This window comes from Podospora pseudopauciseta, assembly GCF_035222475.1.
Source record: "Podospora pseudopauciseta strain CBS 411.78 chromosome 2 map unlocalized CBS411.78m_2, whole genome shotgun sequence".
NCBI lineage: Eukaryota > Fungi > Ascomycota > Sordariomycetes > Sordariales > Podosporaceae > Podospora > Podospora pseudopauciseta.
The window spans coordinates 1,751,978-1,768,561 of NW_026946663.1; the positions used below are offsets into that span (position 1 = coordinate 1,751,978).

General features: G+C 50.0%; 5 protein-coding genes across 5 annotated transcripts; 2 read left to right on the top strand and 3 right to left on the bottom strand.

Annotated features, from left to right (window-relative positions):
* Positions 1-615: 615 nt before the first annotated feature.
* QC763_204530 (uncharacterized protein) lies at positions 616-5,757 on the top strand (the record flags this gene model as incomplete). Its single annotated transcript, XM_062909490.1, has 2 exons — positions 616-2,014; positions 2,083-5,757. Exons 1-2 carry the CDS (start codon positions 788-790, stop codon positions 5,755-5,757), a joined length of 4,902 nt encoding a protein of 1,633 aa, XP_062768282.1. The 5' UTR covers positions 616-787.
* A 1,223-nt stretch (positions 5,758-6,980) lies between these two features.
* Positions 6,981-8,410, bottom strand: QC763_204540 (uncharacterized protein). The gene is made up of 2 exons (XM_062909491.1): positions 7,852-8,410; positions 6,981-7,673 (listed from the first exon to the last, which is right to left on the bottom strand). Exons 1-2 carry the CDS (start codon positions 8,222-8,224, stop codon positions 7,177-7,179), a joined length of 870 nt encoding a protein of 289 aa, XP_062768283.1. The 5' UTR covers positions 8,225-8,410; the 3' UTR covers positions 6,981-7,176.
* A 203-nt stretch (positions 8,411-8,613) lies between these two features.
* Positions 8,614-12,671, top strand: QC763_204545 (uncharacterized protein). The gene is given in 6 exon segments (XM_062909492.1): positions 8,614-9,644; positions 9,695-10,045; positions 10,100-10,246; positions 10,309-10,662; positions 10,716-11,266; positions 11,277-12,671. 5 exon segments carry the CDS (start codon positions 8,757-8,759, stop codon positions 11,055-11,057), a joined length of 2,082 nt encoding a protein of 693 aa, XP_062768284.1. The 5' UTR covers positions 8,614-8,756; the 3' UTR covers positions 11,058-11,266; positions 11,277-12,671.
* On the bottom strand, positions 11,300-12,755 carry QC763_204550 (uncharacterized protein; the record flags this gene model as incomplete). The annotated part of the gene is made up of 3 exons (XM_062909493.1): positions 12,376-12,755; positions 12,103-12,318; positions 11,300-12,051 (listed from the first exon to the last, which is right to left on the bottom strand). The coding sequence occupies exons 1-3, from the start codon at positions 12,527-12,529 to the stop codon at positions 11,300-11,302; spliced, it is 1,122 nt and encodes a 373-aa protein (XP_062768285.1). The 5' UTR covers positions 12,530-12,755.
* Positions 12,756-13,988: 1,233 nt separating this feature from the next.
* QC763_204560 (uncharacterized protein) lies at positions 13,989-16,325 on the bottom strand. The gene is made up of 2 exons (XM_062909494.1): positions 14,579-16,325; positions 13,989-14,528 (listed from the first exon to the last, which is right to left on the bottom strand). The coding sequence occupies exons 1-2, from the start codon at positions 15,893-15,895 to the stop codon at positions 14,034-14,036; spliced, it is 1,812 nt and encodes a 603-aa protein (XP_062768286.1). The 5' UTR covers positions 15,896-16,325; the 3' UTR covers positions 13,989-14,033.
* Positions 16,326-16,584: the final 259 nt, after the last annotated feature.

The window sequence follows — 16,584 nt, forward strand, 5'->3', positions numbered from 1 at the left end:
AGTACCTAGGTAACAATGTCTGAGAAGGGCTTTTGATTTCAAACACAGCCTAGCTTTGGTGAGATGAAGAATAGGGACAATTGAAGGAATTCTTTCCTGGGAATCTTCTGGGTACCCTCTTCCCACGGCTTTGGGTCAATTCTAGAGATGACAGCGAACTGACAGAACTTCCATGTGAGGCTCTACGGCAAAGCAAAGCGCATAATGAGCGGAGAACATGCAGTGGTGACTGCAGTGTTTGTTCCGATTTCAGACATTTTACCGGCCCGGATGCTTTTTGCTGGCCGGTGTAGCAACTGACCCCCACTGAAAATGCATGTGGCCATTTGTTGTACACCACTACAGCAAGGCGACCTATGAGACAGTGCAGACGCCGTGTACTTGAACACGATGTACCTATCTTTATGAGGCATCTCCGCGGACCACATCTGCACGTGGAGGTGAACTAATTATAATAATGCTGGGGCTGTGCAGCCACAACGGTTCCAGCCTGGGGGCCATTGTTTCACATGTTGGGGTCTAGCACCCGGTATTCCAAGATGTGCTTTATCAGGCTGAGGATGATCATTGAACTCCTGAATTAGTGTTCGCCTCTGGCCACTCAGTAGGTTAGCATGGTGTTTTTCGGCGCTTAGGATCAGATGCAATCTCCCTTTCTTTGATCTATCTAGATACTGTCGACCCAGGGATAAGTCTTTTTAAACCTGACAAACCTTCTCGTCATCGACATCAAAGCTCATTTTGTCCAAACATCTCAAATACTCTCTTATTCGTACAACTAAGCACAATGGCAATCAACGGCCCTCTGAAAGCAGTACCCGGCTCGGCAGAGTACCTGGAGTCTCAGTTGAGTGGTCCAGAGCTTAGCTGCCGGCACTTTCCCAAGTACCGTGCCGAGGAGGACCACCGCTACCCGAGTCGTCTTGGCTTTTTCTCTTCCGATCCCGAGCCCAAGATTACCTACCTTGACACCAAGAAGCTCTGCATTGCCTGTCTCGTAGCCGCAGTCCCAGACGGATTCAACTACATCCCTTCTTCAACGCCAGCAACGTCAGCGCCCCTGCCAATCAAGGCACCAGAGTTACCTTCACAGGCATTCCAAGCTGGTCATCATCGTCTCAACCGAGGGTCTCAACCGGTGCCCACGCCCAGTCACCTCATTGCCCCACCTGTGTCAATCGACTTGGCACAGTCGCCATGGCTTCAACATGGTTGGAACTGGATGAAGAGCCAACGGAAGCCATTTTACGTCGATGCGTTGTACCCTTTGGATGATCGGCTACCTATCGTCAGGGCAACAGTCACGAGAGATGCTGAAATAGCTACCCATTCGGGGACCCCGTACGCTGGTCAAATCATCACTCTCAATTCAACCGTTTTGCAAACAGAGTTTCAACAATCTACCGTGACTTCGACGATAAAACAAGTCACGGTCAAAAGGAAACAAATCGAAGATGGAAAACAGAAGAAAACCGCAACGTCGACAACCAAGGCGAAACCTCAAGACACGAATCGCGGTCCCAAGTCCACCTCCTCAGACATTCCGCCAGTGCCAACGCCAAAGGTCGCTGCGAACCTTCAGAATGATTTAGGACCTCGCTCTCCCAATACAGTTTCTCTGAGCAAGGCATCCAGCAAAGAAGCAACTTCAACAAGCATCAGTTCAAAGACTGTCAGCACTACGGGCTCCGTCCAGTCGAAGCCTCGTAACGGTACGTCGGATACAAAGCTAAAGGCAGAAACCGGCTTGAAGTCAGAGGGCTTGGTAAACTCTGGGGCTCACAGTTCTGCTGCATCATCTGTCATACCAACCGCGAAGATCACAGAGGAGCGCCATATCCCCTCGTCGATTACCAACTGGCAAGACTTGATGATGCCCATATCCCAGCCAACTCCTGGCCTGGATACTAAAGCCGCGGCTGGAAACGTTGTCAACACCGGGGCAAGTCTCGCTGGCAAGATATCCCTGGGACAAGCCAAACCTCCTGGAAAGGACATGGCCAACCTTACACAGGTAAGAAATACAAGTTTGACAGAGGTCTGCTCTGACAGCTCAGTCGTAACTGACATAACCTTTCACAGGCAGCCTCAGCAACAGCAGCCGCACGGACAACCATCACACAGACGCAACAGTCAACATCTTCGTCAAGTCAACGTTATCTTGCAAAGAACTGGAGCCGCCACGACCCTATCCCGTTTCAAGACAACAGCCACATACCACCTCTGAAGGCCTACAAACGTACCGCAGGAATACAGGGGCAAGCTAGCGAATTTCTGCCTTTAGAGAAGCTATTGCCCAAGGGCACTGTTGTCGCATCCGATGAGGATATTTCCACGTTCCAATTCCCAGACAAGTCCTCTGGTCCTCTGCAGAAGATCTTAATGTCCATTCCTCAGACATCACATGCCCCCACCGGCGGCCCATCCGTGTCACGACAATTTATCGACAGTCTCTTGTCAACTACAACATCCACAGTTCAGACAAGTGCTTCTATGGTCCAGACGAGAGGGGTTGTCGGCTTGGATGGACGCCAGGGCCCTGGTCAAAAAATGCCAGCGGCGCAGGGAGCCAAGACAACATCTCTCCGACAGACAGTTGGTCAAGCCATTGGTGGTCTTACCTCCACAAAGGCAACGATGCCCTTGCCAACCAAAGCACCGGCTCAACCATCTATCCCCGGATCACAAGCAGTGCAGACAGCTGCGTCAGGTATTTTCGCTGCTGCAAAACAGACCATCAGCTCAAAAGAACAAACCCGGAGTGCCCCCAAAGAGGACAAAGATAAGACCAAACAAAGAGTTCCGCCTGTCGCTGCTAAGCCATCGCAAGTCAAGGAGTCTTCAGGGGCAGTCAAGAAGAACAGTGACACCAAGTCTAAAGAGACAAAGGTGAAGACAGAACAGACCAAGACATCCTCCACCCTCACCGCCTCTGCCAATAAAACATCCACGAGTTCCAAAGACACAAGCGAGTCTACCAAGGCCAAGAAGGAAATTTCTAGTGCTGAGACGAAGACGCGTGGTGCGAACAAGCGGAGCGGGGGCGGGGACGGGAAGTCTCTGGTGGGCTCTGGGCTGAATAAGTTGAAGGACGTTGTAGCCGCAGTTGCGGAAGGCTCCGCCGGTCTCCACGAGCCCAAGTCCAAGCAAGATGGAGGCAAGGATAACAAGACTGTAAAGAGCGATGCTAAAAAGAAGGCTACCCATGGGGTGAAGAAAGAGGTCAAAAGCAAGGTCAAGCAAGGGATCAAGAAAGACAGCAAGACGGCTAAGCCTCCAAAGACAAGCGGCGACAAGTCTATCAAGGAGTCGAAAGGAAAGGAGAAAGTCAAAAAGAGTATGGCGTCTACGAAGTCAGAGTCTCGAAGTGTCTCCAAGAGGCAAGAGATGAAGAGCAAGACAACAAAGACAAAGACTACCACTACTAAGGCTGGGGAGAAGACGGAGAAGAAGACCGAGGAGGAGACTGAAGAGGATACGGAAGATGAGACTGAAGAGGATACGGAAGATGAGACTGAAGAGGAGACTGAGTTTGATGATGAGGATGAGAGCGAGGATGAGAGTGAGGATGAGAGTGGGGAAGAGACTGAGGATGAGAGTGGGGATGAGAGTGAAGATAAGACTGAGAGTGAGGAGAAGTCCACCAGTGAGTCATCAGGCCATAAAAAATTGTCAGACGTTAAAAAGGGATCAACTGGCGACAATGACGACCCAGATGGCTTTAAGGAGGATGGTGACTCTGATTTTTCAAATCCGAACGCCAAGAGAAAGGAACAATCAGCAGATCCCAAAGACCCTGAGGACCCAACCAATGCCTCAAAGGGTTCTAATGAGGAGCAATCCTCCAAGGCCGACAATCTGGACACCACTAAGAAGAATGCTGTCGATGACGACGATGCAGCCGCCAACAAAGCTTCGACTGCGGATGGACCATCAGATACGCAGCTATTTTCAATCACCAAAGACCAAGCCGAGGAGAATTCAAAGTCTCAAGAGTCTTCCACCGAGAACGGATCTTGCCATGCCAAGGAGGCTTCATCTGAAGAAAAAGCCGCAACATCCACCGCCAGCAAGAGCGAAGATACAAGATCCACCACTGTCAAAACCCAAGACAACACTGTCACGTCAACCAGTTATGAGGCTTCCACCAAGGAGACCCTTTCTACCAGCAACGAAGTATTGACCACCGGCGAGCCTCCGGCCACGCCTCAGCGATCAGTCCCTGACAGCTCCTCTACCGTGGATCAGAGGATCAGTGAACCGACAAAAGCTGACAAGTCATCCGGTTCTGCCGTTCTAGCTGGAGCTGCGGTAACTGGTGCTGCGGTAATAGCTGGTGCAGTCATTTACCATAACATCACAAACAACAGTTCAACCACCATAAACATTGATCAGTCTTCGCACAACCACCAAATTGAAGCTGCTCAACAAGGAGAGGGAGACACTGATAGTGATAACAACGATCAACACTCTGTACAAGGAGCTCAAGATAGTGATGTTGAGCAGCATGATGGTTATAATTCGAATGGTGAAAACGATCAACTCAGCGGCAACGACACTGATAGCGATAACGGACGTGGGAATGACACCGACAGCAATAGCGGAGAACATAACGCAAACGACTCAGACAACGATGAAGAGGTTGACAATGGGAGCCAAGCGGGCTTCGACACCCAAAGCGTCGATGGGTCCCAACAGGGGGAGCACGACAGCGACGACAATGATAACCACCACGAAAGCGACGACGGTAGTGACAGTGAGGGTGACAGCGAAGGTAATATCGAATCGGGAGGAGATGGAGAGAGTGATAACGAGGGAAACATGGCAGGCGAGGAAGGAAGTTTCAAAGGCTATGCCTCAAGTGATGATGGGCACCGAAAGTCGGATGATGAAGGTGGCTCCAACGATGACGATGGGGACGAAAATGAAGACGATTCTCAGAGGTCGAGTGTTTCTGGGGATGATGATGACAACCAGAGCCACAATGGATGGGGAAATCAAGATAGCGACGAGGAGCAGAACAATGGGAGTGATGCGGATGGCAATGGTGAAGAAAACGAATGGGGAGATGACACACAGAGCCAAGTCAGTGGTGATGGTGACGATGATGACAATGACGCCCAGAGTGTCAGCGGGCAGAGCTCTGGAGGCGGCTCTAACCACACCGGAACGGCTAATAGCAAGGATGGAAACGGGGATGGAGATGACGATGAGGATGGATACGGGTATCACAATGACAGTGGAGATGAACCCGCTGGAGATAGTGATGACCGAAGTCTGAACCAAGATAGCGATGCCTTGCAGGACGATGACAATGAGCTGGACGACGATAATGAGCAGGACGACGATGATGAGCAGGACGATGATAATGAGCAGGACGACGATAATGAACAGGATGATGAAGCGGAGGATGATGAAGCGGAGGATGATGAAGCGGAGGATGATGAAGCAGAGGATGATGAAGCAGAGGATGATGAAGCAGAGGATGATGAAGCAGAGGATGATGAAGCAGAGGATGATGAAGCAGAGGATGATGAAGCAGAGGATGATGAAGCAGAGGATGATGAAGCAGAGGATGATGAAGCGGAGGATGATGGAGTTGAGGATGATGGAGTTGAGGATGAGTACGGGCAGGATAAGGGCGATGAGCAAGATGATGAGAATTATGAATATGGGCAGAATGAGGAGTACGGGCAGGACTATGAAGATGGGCAAGATGGTGATGGCAACGGATATGAAGAAGACTATATGTACTAGTAGTATCAGTTGGAGAGAACTGGGTAGGTAGGTAGGCAATGCATTTCGTGCAAAACATTTGGCGTTTCCTTATAAGTATTGAAGAGTGAAATGTGCGGTCTTGCGTTTGAAGGAGTTCCAATGGGTCAGTGGCCGATGCCACCTTTGAGAGATCTGGTGCTTGGAGCCCACTCCTCCAGGCTCCTCGGAATTTTATTCTCAGACCGTCACGATGCACCATTTTTTTTAATCTCACTGCATGTTGAAGTAAGCATGAACAGTCCTTGGTGGTTTGGGAAATCCGCCCTAATCAGATGATTGGTTGGTTTCCGGACCGGCGACCTAGCGCTTTCCTCCCCCGGCAGACCTTGATCATGAACAGTGAATCAACAAATTGGCACCTAGCTTCTTTAGGTATCAACACATTGAAAGATGGCACATGATATTGCAATTGAGTCACAGAAGACGAGAAAATGTGGCTTCGTCTGGTTCGTTGAGGTAGGAATATAGTGTTTAGGTAGGGGTAGGTCAATACATTACCTTATATTCAATGATCTTTCCACTGTTATCTTACTCTGACTCTGGACCCCAGTCTTTTGGTTCATCACTTCTTTCTTTCTTTTACATTGTATCAAAAGGTCCTCAGTGTTTCGATGGCGCACACAAGCAGTCATAAAAATACTCAAATTCAAAAAGGAGCCAAGTCGGCTACCTCGAATACCAACCCTGACCTGAAAGCCGACTGGTTGAGCTGCCCACTTGCCCCAAAAAGTGTCACACCCAAAACTTCTGAAACAAAGGTCTCATCTCAGTCGAAACCAACCCCAAAGCCAAAAGACCCACACTATCTCATCAAGCGTTACCTGAAGGACGGCGTGGTTCATATTCATGAGAAACTGTGGATGGAAGCAAGAGACTTGCCACAAGAGCCTGGGGCATTCCACGGAGAATTAGAGGTGCTTGAAAATCTGCCTTTTATCAGTCCTGTTTCCCGTCCTTTCCTTTGTTTCTTTATTAGTTTGTTTGGAGAAACAGTCTTGTTGACGCTTCTATTGTGCAGGAAACGGACTTTGATATTTGTATTCTGGCTGAGTTTGCGGGTCAAGTTCATGAATCTGTGATGATTGGGTCTTGTGACTCTGCTCCTCACCTCTCATATCTATAATGCGAATGATGGGCTTGGGAGCTCGTACCACAAGGGCAAGGTGCTGGCCAGGATAGAATTATATCAGAATTATGTACCCAGACAGTCATCATATTCATGAATTCAATAGTTTATTCAAGAGTTGGCAGTGAAAAGAACGCCTTTTCTTGAAGTCATGTCTGATTGGTTTGAGAGGTTATGAAAGAGCGTGATAATGTCCTCTCTGATGCATGAAATCTCCTAAAGAGTGTTTCCAGTTGGTGTTTGGTCTTTTACCCTTGGTCCCACAACTACAATCACCAAACCCATTTCTCATTCCCCTGGACCTGCATCCTATTCAACCTACGCTGTGTCCACCTCACCAGCCCCACCAGTGAGTCCTTTGTAACCTTGACAATCCAACGAAGAATCAGACGTTGGTAAGGCTCGCCGCGGTATTCGCGTCCGAACTCCAGCAACATTGTTTTGACTCCTCTAGGGTCATCCTTATCTCCTTCAGCCACAATTGCGTCGATCTCCCGGAATCCCAGAGACATGAACAGACACTGGGACATGGGCGCAGCGCTGACACACTGAGGGATCCTGTCCATTCTTGAGAGGTCTCTAGCCCATGTTGCCAGCTGAGTGCCGTGGCCACGTCTCCAGTATGCCGGGTGAACGACTATCATGCTGATGGTGGAGTGTCTGTGGACTCTGTTTTTCCTTTTGGCAGTAGCAGAGAGAAGGCCCCACTCGTCATAGTGGCGTTGGTTTAAGTCTCGATTCAGGCTATGTGGAGTTGCGAGATAACAACCTGGGAGACGTGATGGTTAAAATGAGGTTCACATAAATGCAATTTGAGCTTCAATAGAAGTATATAGATATTTGGATGTGGCCACAGTGATTTGTAACCATAGATGAAAATTCCTGTTGGGATTTTGAGATGGGAGGAGTTAAAGAGGCAATGAATGCAATAAAAGCAGTGACGTTACCGTTATTTATTTTCAATTTACCAACATGACGAGAGCCTGGGTCGAGTTTAATGGAAATAACACCGACAATGACCCGTTCACCAGCCTTGGGAGCAGTCCAACCGGTGTTGTCCGGTATGATGGCAGCTGTCTTGTTGTTTTCATCGCGCAAGTAAGCGTCCTCCCGGACTAAGACTATATGATCGTCGCTCTGGATGGCATCCAGGAATTGGGCGCGGTACGACTCGAGTGTGTCTTCGGGGTACTTTGCATGATTGGGACGTTCCCACTCGAACAGAGGAGAGTATCGGAAAGCGGCAGTTGCCACGACGCTAATGCGAGGAACATCGTCGGGGCTTGCGATACGCAGGTGGCCCAGCGGAGGGAAATCCATGCGGCAAACAATGTCAAATGATAGCGAAAAACATGAAAAAGAGAAAAATAAACTGGTCGGTTCCCATCTTGTTACAAATTAACTGTCTTTGTGTGCACTTATGAAGAAATTCCTTGTCGAGGATTACCATTCCACCAGATACAAACCTTGGGGACACAATAGGTAATACTGGCGAGGCTCCGGTCGATGATGTGGGTTGAGGTGGGTTGAGGTTGAGGTCCTGGTGAGTTGAGGCTCGTATACAGTGTTGCACCGTGCGAGCCTCGCGGGACCCAGAAGTCAACAAATGCCAGGTGCTTATTCTGGGGGCCAATCAGAGTCAATCAGAGCTCGACCGGCGAAGGAGCTACCCCGCCCAGACGCTTTTATTGGCGAGCTTTTCTCACACATCAGTTCGGCCCTTGATGCTGGAAGTGTTTCTAGATACTACATGTACCAGTTGCTTATTGTGTTTAAGCCTCCCACCGGTACGTCACGTTCCACAGTTGCCAACTTCTGATCCTTACATTACCTGTTCGCAAATTCCAAAACCATGTCCGGCCACAGAGAGGGTCACGCCGGCCCAGAAACAAACGAATCAGACCCCGGCTTGGCGCCATCAGAATGTTTCGACTCCATGTTCGACTTTGAGCAGTGGGAGGCAGATCAAGAGGTTCGCTGGGAGTTGCATCAGGACCTTCAAGGCCTTTCAAGTCTCGCAAGTAGTGGCGACGAGGGTCTCAACATCACCTCGCTCACACCTCAGTCTTTGTCCATCGATTTCGATTGGGAGGAACCCCTGCGAACTACTACGCCCGTGTCAACGATAGTTCCTACAACAGTGTCGGCCAACATCGAAAGTTTGTCATGCCTTGGCGTTCCATCATGGGACTTCGTTTCGACACCCGACCATAATTCTATCTCTTTGCCATCGACCCATCTTGTTGACTCCCCTGACATAGCCTCTGGAACTGATGGGGCCGAAGTATACTTGAGGCAGCAGTCGCTCCCAAGCGGCTACTCAGGAGACTATAGCAACCAAACAACCGGGGATCACAATGCCTTCTCCAAAGACCCGTCAGTGGAAAGACAGAGCGATGTTGGGGTTGGGGTTGGTTCTTATGTCATCCGACCCAAACAAAGCCTGCCACAATCGAAGAAACGTTCCCGGACAAAGTCATACCGCACTATCTCAACAAAGTCAACCCAGTTGACGACAGAGAATGTGACATACTATGACTGCTCCATAGCTTTTAGGAGCATCCTGCCCAGACTCGACCCTCAAGGGACACCTTGCAACCACACTGAACCAGACGCCCAAGCTTCCAGTTCGATGCCACGTAAAGCGAAGCGCAAGCCCAATACAGACGAAGACCGCAAGAAGATCAAGCTTGTGAGGAGGATGGGTGCATGCTTACGATGTAGGATCTTCAAAGAAGCCGTGAGTTGCACTATGAGTCGATAGCAGTTACGTGCTAACATCGGTGATAGTGTGATGAAAACGAGCCTTGCGGGCGATGTTTAATAGCTCTTGCCAACGCTAAAGTTTTTTCATTACCATGTTATAGAGAGCCACTGGAAAACGTCATTGCATTTCGGGCTGGAAATTCCAGGGCCGGAAAAATTCGCTCGGAGCCAATATCTATTAGATGGGCCGGTGATGACATAAGTCCGAGAGTCGTAGCGCTGTCATATCCGTTCAAGAAACAGGGCGCTGGAGCAGGATTAACAGTCACCATTAAGTGTCGCAAGTTCGTACCTTACGAGTGGGATGTGATGGAAGAACCATGGTCTATTTCTCCAAAAAAGTCCATTCCTATGATATCAACACCATTTGCCTGTGTAAGTGCATTAGAGATCCGGTTATTTGTCATCGCTGACTAACTGAAACTCCAGTACGATGAGGGTGCAAGCGTGGCTGCTGTTGCAAGGTACATTGAAGCCACCAAGGCAGCACTCTTGGATGAGAGTCTCGACGGTATTTTGGACGACATGATTCGACTGAGTACTGCTGAAGCAACACGTTACTGCTTGAAATACAGGGTGAGCCCTTCCAGTGAGCTTCTCAGGAAACTGTGATCATCGGCTAATATTGGCGGTGACAGGACTCTGCTGTAGCAACTGCCATGAACATCCGCGCAGCCAGCTTTTTCTCTCGAACGAAAATGATCATGACTGAAAACAATGTGCTTGAATTGCCTTATTTTCATAATCCACATTTTCTACTCAACGGTGGCTACCCTGTACCATCAATGATTGACTATCAGATGGATTACATGGCAATTACCTACATGCACGGACAGATGGAAGTCCTTGTAAAGCAGTTGAAGAAGCTAATTTTCACCAAAAACCAGCGTAAAAGCTGGTACGAGGTCTACTTGACAGTATTCGTGCTGCTTCAAAGTTTGGAGACAGTGCATGCTCGCCAAATAGACATCATTCGGCGGTATGAACCAGAGGTACGGACGAATCTTACAAACCTTGCAGAAATCTCACTAATGGTGATGATCAGGGTGGTGAGGCATTGTCAAAAGCTCGAAATATTGGCACGAGAATGATCGCTGAATGGAAATACTCTGCAAGAATCCTGATTTATCATTATCGAGCTGTTTTGAAAGGCATGGTACCATTCGCAGCCACCTGGAACGACAAGCACGTGGCCGAGTTGCGCCACGACTGCGGCCTGGATGAGGAGGCGCTTCAATATGCTCGACAAATGTCGGGTTTCATCAGGACCCGATTCGACTCTCTCAGACGATTGACCAAAGAGGGGCTCGATAACGATGCTGTAAGGCCGTTGGCGTGGATAGCACGACTTTATATCGACGATGAGGTTGACTCAGGCAAGAAGTAGAAAGGGGCGTTCAATTTCAGCAAACACAGCTATAGTATACCTGTTGTTATCTCCTCCGAGCCAAGACATTGCAAAAACGAGTTTCAAGCTCCGCTTGCACCAGACGAGTCTTTCGTTAAGGCGGCACTGGGAACCGGCAAAGAACCTTCGACAAACAAGCAAAATCCACCGTCAACCTTTCACTGGCCCAGACGGCACCATTGTTACACCAACACGCACGCGCTGCACAGCCACGCCAGAACTCAGTCATGGTCCGGGTTAGCAGAAATGCCCATCTGCTTGATCCTCATGCCAGGAGCAACTTTGTCCATCTCATCCTTGGTCCAGTACGCCTTCTCAGCAGCACTCAGATCAAACGTCTCGTCCAACTTCCTCTGCAAGACAGGAGCGGACTCCCATCCCTTGTGGCTGTCATGTAGCCACAGGCGCATGATGTACCGCTGGTTCCACACATCATCCGGCGAGTCAACAAATCCAGCACGTGCATGGAGAACAGCAAAGTTGTTGATGAACAACAAATCTCCAGCCTCGGGAACAATCCGAAGGTTAACACGCGTAGCGGCCTCCTGGACCCGATTAAGAGCAGCAATCCTCTCGGGTGTAAGCTGTGGAGCATCAGGCGAGAAAGGGATGGCGGGATTCGCCCCCAAGAATGTAACAGCCATATTGATCTGAAGCTGGTTGTTGTGGAACCCAATCACGGGCCTGTTGAAGGTCCTGGTGATGGTTTGATTTGGGCCGGGGCGGTGGACGCGCTCCCAGTACCAATTCTCGGAGAGAATGCGCAAGACTTCGGGGTCTCGCTTCATGAGGTCGTTGTAGATTGAGGCGATGGGGGCGAGATACTGGTCTCCTCCTTCGAGGGGAGTGCTTTGGACGAAGAGAGAGACCATGTCACCGACGTCGATGTCGGTGTGAAATGTCATGGGCTTGGCGAGCTCGAGGGGACTAAGCTTTTGCGAGAGTTGGGCACGGGAGCGGTCACGGATGTGGTCTTGGGAAAAGTTTAGCTTTTGCTTTCAGTCTCTAAAGCAGGAAGTCTCACCAATGTTTCTTGCACGCTGATCAGCAATGTAGCTGGTGATGCCGGCGTAGAGGATCACACATTCCTCGTCTGTATAAGCCGAGGGGTTGATGCCACGGATACGGTGGAATCCTCGGCCGTTGTACACATGGTCCGTGACTTTCTGGAGCCGTTTGGCGAGTCCCTGAGAAAGAGGGAATGTGGTAGGGTCTGCATGGCCACGGGAAAGGCCCAGGGCTGGTGGGCAAGTGTCAGTTGATGACGTGGGCTGCATATGAGTGACACATGTGTTACCTTGGAAGTGTTTGATGGCAGAGTTGAGCTCCTCAATATCTTGGCTTGAGAGCTTGTCAGTGAAAACATCAGTGTTGGATTCAAAGTCGGCACCAGTCCATGCCAGGTCACCGGTGAGCTCTTTAGGCCAGTCGGCGGAGCTAGGGCAGTCCATTGTTCAGGATCTTGTCTGAGTCGTGCAATTTCTCCCTTGGAAGTTCAAGTATGATGAGATTGGAGAGAGAGTAGTGGGTACAGAACTTGATCTTCAAGACCCCGATTCTCACCGGGACTCATGTCTGCATATATACCCTTCATCCATTGCATCCAGCTCATGAACGTGAATGCCCTCGATGCGGCTCAACTGCGTATTCCACCTATTCCACAAGGCTATGAGGCTCAAATCGAGGCTCTGAGCTAACTGCCGGGCCAAGAAGAAGCTTCAGGGGTGTAGCTTATGTGAACACATGCAGAGCGGTTGGGGTGGTGTGCTAACCGAGCGTGCCATTTGTTGCCAGACCAAGAATGAAGCAGAAGTGCAACAATAAGTCTCTCACACTGTGCAGAGGTGATAAGCAGAGCCTCAAGCCATCGGGACACAGCATCCGAAACAGTCTAAGTTCGGGACGGAAGACTGTCAGCGTGACCACGGACTGAGCCGATTCCGCGTGGAGAGCCAATGATCGAGGGTTGTGATGAAGAAAATGGGCTGTTGATATATGAAACCCCCACGATAACATTCGGGCTTGCATGGTAGGATACTATGTCACGGATCCAATGACTTCAGAGTGATAAACATTGGTAGGATGGTGAGTAAACACGGGTTAGGTAATGACATTCTGGACCTTGTTTTCAATGAGGCTCTTCGCACGCGATAGCCCGTAATGATGAGTGGAAGGAGGGATAAACAAAATGAATGGAATCAGTTGAGTGCCCAAAGAAGGAAACTCGGCGAGATGGGAGTCGTTGACTTTTGCCACTGTGTTCACCGTCTGTGGTTGATCCAGCAAATGATTTCCTCGGCAGCCCCAATTGGTTGGTTTCCAATGATGCAAGACTCGAGACAAGATGATGAACTGCTCCTGATTCAACTCTGGACCAGTCATACAGGGCTAGCCGCCTTCACCATCCAGCAAATGGAACGGATGTTACCGTGTCTAGGCAGTTAGGTATCCAAGGACACCTCCACCAGCCGATAAACGTCGGCATACACCGGTCTAGAGTGCCATATCCCAGATTCTATGTACATGCTTCCCCCCCTAATTATGTTAAACCGACTGTGTCACACAGCTTCTGAGTAGCCATCAGGCCCTTAGAGCCGATCAGGTGTTAGGATCTGCTTCACTCGTTCACCCGAATAGGCAATCATTTCCAGAACTACAAAGACTTGGTAATTTTGTGACACATATATTGTCTTTCAACGAGGATGGCATCTCCGGTTTCTGCTCTAGATAGCTTGTTATCACAGGCGTAAAGGCTTTCGTCGAATCATCAAACAGCCGAGCATATGTGACTACGGATCGTGTAATTTTGACCGCATTCGGCCCTCAAGCGTAGCGGGACCGTCTATGTTTGGCTGAACAGCTTGACATAGGTATGACTAAAGGAATTTCAGGGCGTAGGCTCTCATCAAACTCGTCTTTCAATTCCGTTTCTTTTGCCTAGTTCTCGATGCTTACCTATATGTTCAGCCTCCTCACCAGCTCTATATCCGATTCCCGCCGCTGAAGCCCACTCCCACCCCTATCATATATGGACGTTGTCACTGGGCCGTACCCCTCCACTTTCTTCCGCAGAAAGCCGAGCCAGACGAAAGATAAAAGTATCAGTCCCACAGCGACAATAGCCATACCCAGTGACACACCCACAACCCCACCAAGTGGCATCTCTAACCTGAAGCCTACGAAGCTCAGACCAATGAAGAGACCTGAGAGAACGGTGAATATCAAGAGCATATAGATCGTGCTGGCAGTGGTGAGGGCTGTCATGAACTTTATGAGACGGTTGCCCACCCGCCCGATGGAAGGCCAGTTGATGCTGCGAGCGATCGTGCTCGGGATGGTGTGGGTGACAGCGGTCTGGACGGTGGAGAAGTATAGCGCAAGGTATGTGACAGCGGTGACGCCTATGGACACTCCCAGCCATCGTGGCCAGGTGTATTGGTCTTGAAATTCCTACCAAGATGTGTAAGTTATGAACAAGGGAAATAAGTTAGGGCACTTACAATTACGTTCATCCCAAAAACAGCAGCAATGAAGCTCAGTGGTATAAAGAAGAAGGCCAGTTGTGTAAGCTTCGATATCGACTCGGCTTGGGCGATGGCCCGCTGGCTCTCTAAAATGCTGAGGGTCGACATAAGCGCTTGAAAAGCCGTTTCGACTCTATTTCGAATCGCCTCGAGTTCAGCGTTGATCTGGTTGAGTCGCCATGCTATCACTTGCTCCGAGTCATCGCCGTACGGCGGGACCAACTGACGGGGCCTCTCCTTGGTGTGCTGCTCAAGTTTCTCCATCATATACCGGACAGAGACCCGAAGGTTGGCGAGGGTGTTCCGCCATCGACCAAGATAATCTCTCCACTGCGGCACCGAGGAGCGCAGCTGCTCGTCTTCGCCCAAATACAATTCGACCTCGTCCAACCCCCGACCCAGCTCGAACAGGATGGTTGGCATATCATCCACCACAAAACCAAGCATCGTTTGTATGAGCCAAGTATCGTTTTGTCTTCCTCGAAACGGACTCGGGGCATCTAGCGCCTTTTTGATACGGTCTAAGGCTGTCGTCTCGAGGATAAAACAGGGCTGATTCGGCAGAGGTTTGGAGCCTATGTCTCCAGACCACAAGTTGAGGTTCACCTGCCTGACTGTATGCATTCTTTGTGGATCGACCAGAAGGCACCCAACAAGTTGGCCATTCTCCCGTCTCGAGTAATGAAACGACATGCGCGTTGAGGCATGATGAAGAACAACACTCTCCATCCTCTGTGATGGGTGAAGCGGATGGTATGGTCTATACACCCCCTCCGGAAACGTTCCCCATCGACAATGGCTCTCGTATGTGGATTGGGGGTCGGCAGTTTGGTCTGTATCCCATGGCGTTCCCGCGCGAATCTTCTTCTCCATTTTCCAACCTTCAGACTTTTGCAGGGCTGGTTCTGACCAGCTGACAAAGAAACTACCGGTAGATCTGTCCTGGTGGAAGCCCATTTTGTGTCCTGAGCCGCGTCCAAGATGGGCTGTGAAGAACTCTGGGGGCAGGTACAACCCCATATCTGCCAAACGCGTTGCCTGAAGGTCGCTATGAGCTTCCACGAGGTATATCAGATCGTAATCTTGAGAGGGTTCCAGGGCTTCGTCAGGGTTGGGTTTGGTCTGTGACAAGTCGACGGCGGTGAAACTGGTCTTTCCATCATTTTGGATTTGAAGTCGCAGACATCTGGAGGTGGCTTCCGAAGGTTCTGAGGGTTTGGCGGGCTCCCGGCCGATAACGGGATCACCCAGCAATCTCACCGAGTCAAGCGACGAGGTCCTTCTTTTGAGCATTCTGACTTAATCGATGCTTCCTGGATTTCAGACATTAAGGATCATGGGAACTTGCTTTGTGACAAATGCGGCTGACCTCTATTGCCCCTTGATACTCTCCCCTGTCCCACGACTGTTCTCAGCCGCACGCGGGGTCGTCGTGCTCATGGAGATCATCTTTAAACTGTTGGCACGCCTCTCCGGGCGAAGACAATAATGTTTGTCGAGGACACTCCTATCTTTCCTACGGTTTCCTCGGTTGCCGTCTGACGGGATTGGGATTCAATGTGATACCCGTGGGTACATGGCAAAGCGTAAGTTGGGACTGGCGGGCCGTTCAACGTGCCTTCAAGATTTGGCATGCACACCCCTAACCCTTGGCCAACGAAGTGTGGCTGGAGGTGGTCCGCGCACCAGCACTTCAGCGCGTGTCTGCCTTCTTCTCAAGCTGGGATAAGTGTTTATCCACCAAATGTCCCCAACTATCGCCGGGCACGATAACGTCTTGGGCCCCAATTGGTTTCTTTCTGTCGACAAGTCATATGAGGGGTCTCTGGGGCAATAGTATTGGATCGCCTTACACACCACCACTTGCTGGCAGGATGCCTTGACCACTTCATGTGGTGCTAGGTAAGGCAATCAGCCCTTCCCTAGGGTTCATATGACTCGGGGATTATCATGGATTCGAATAAGGTATATCCTCACACTTC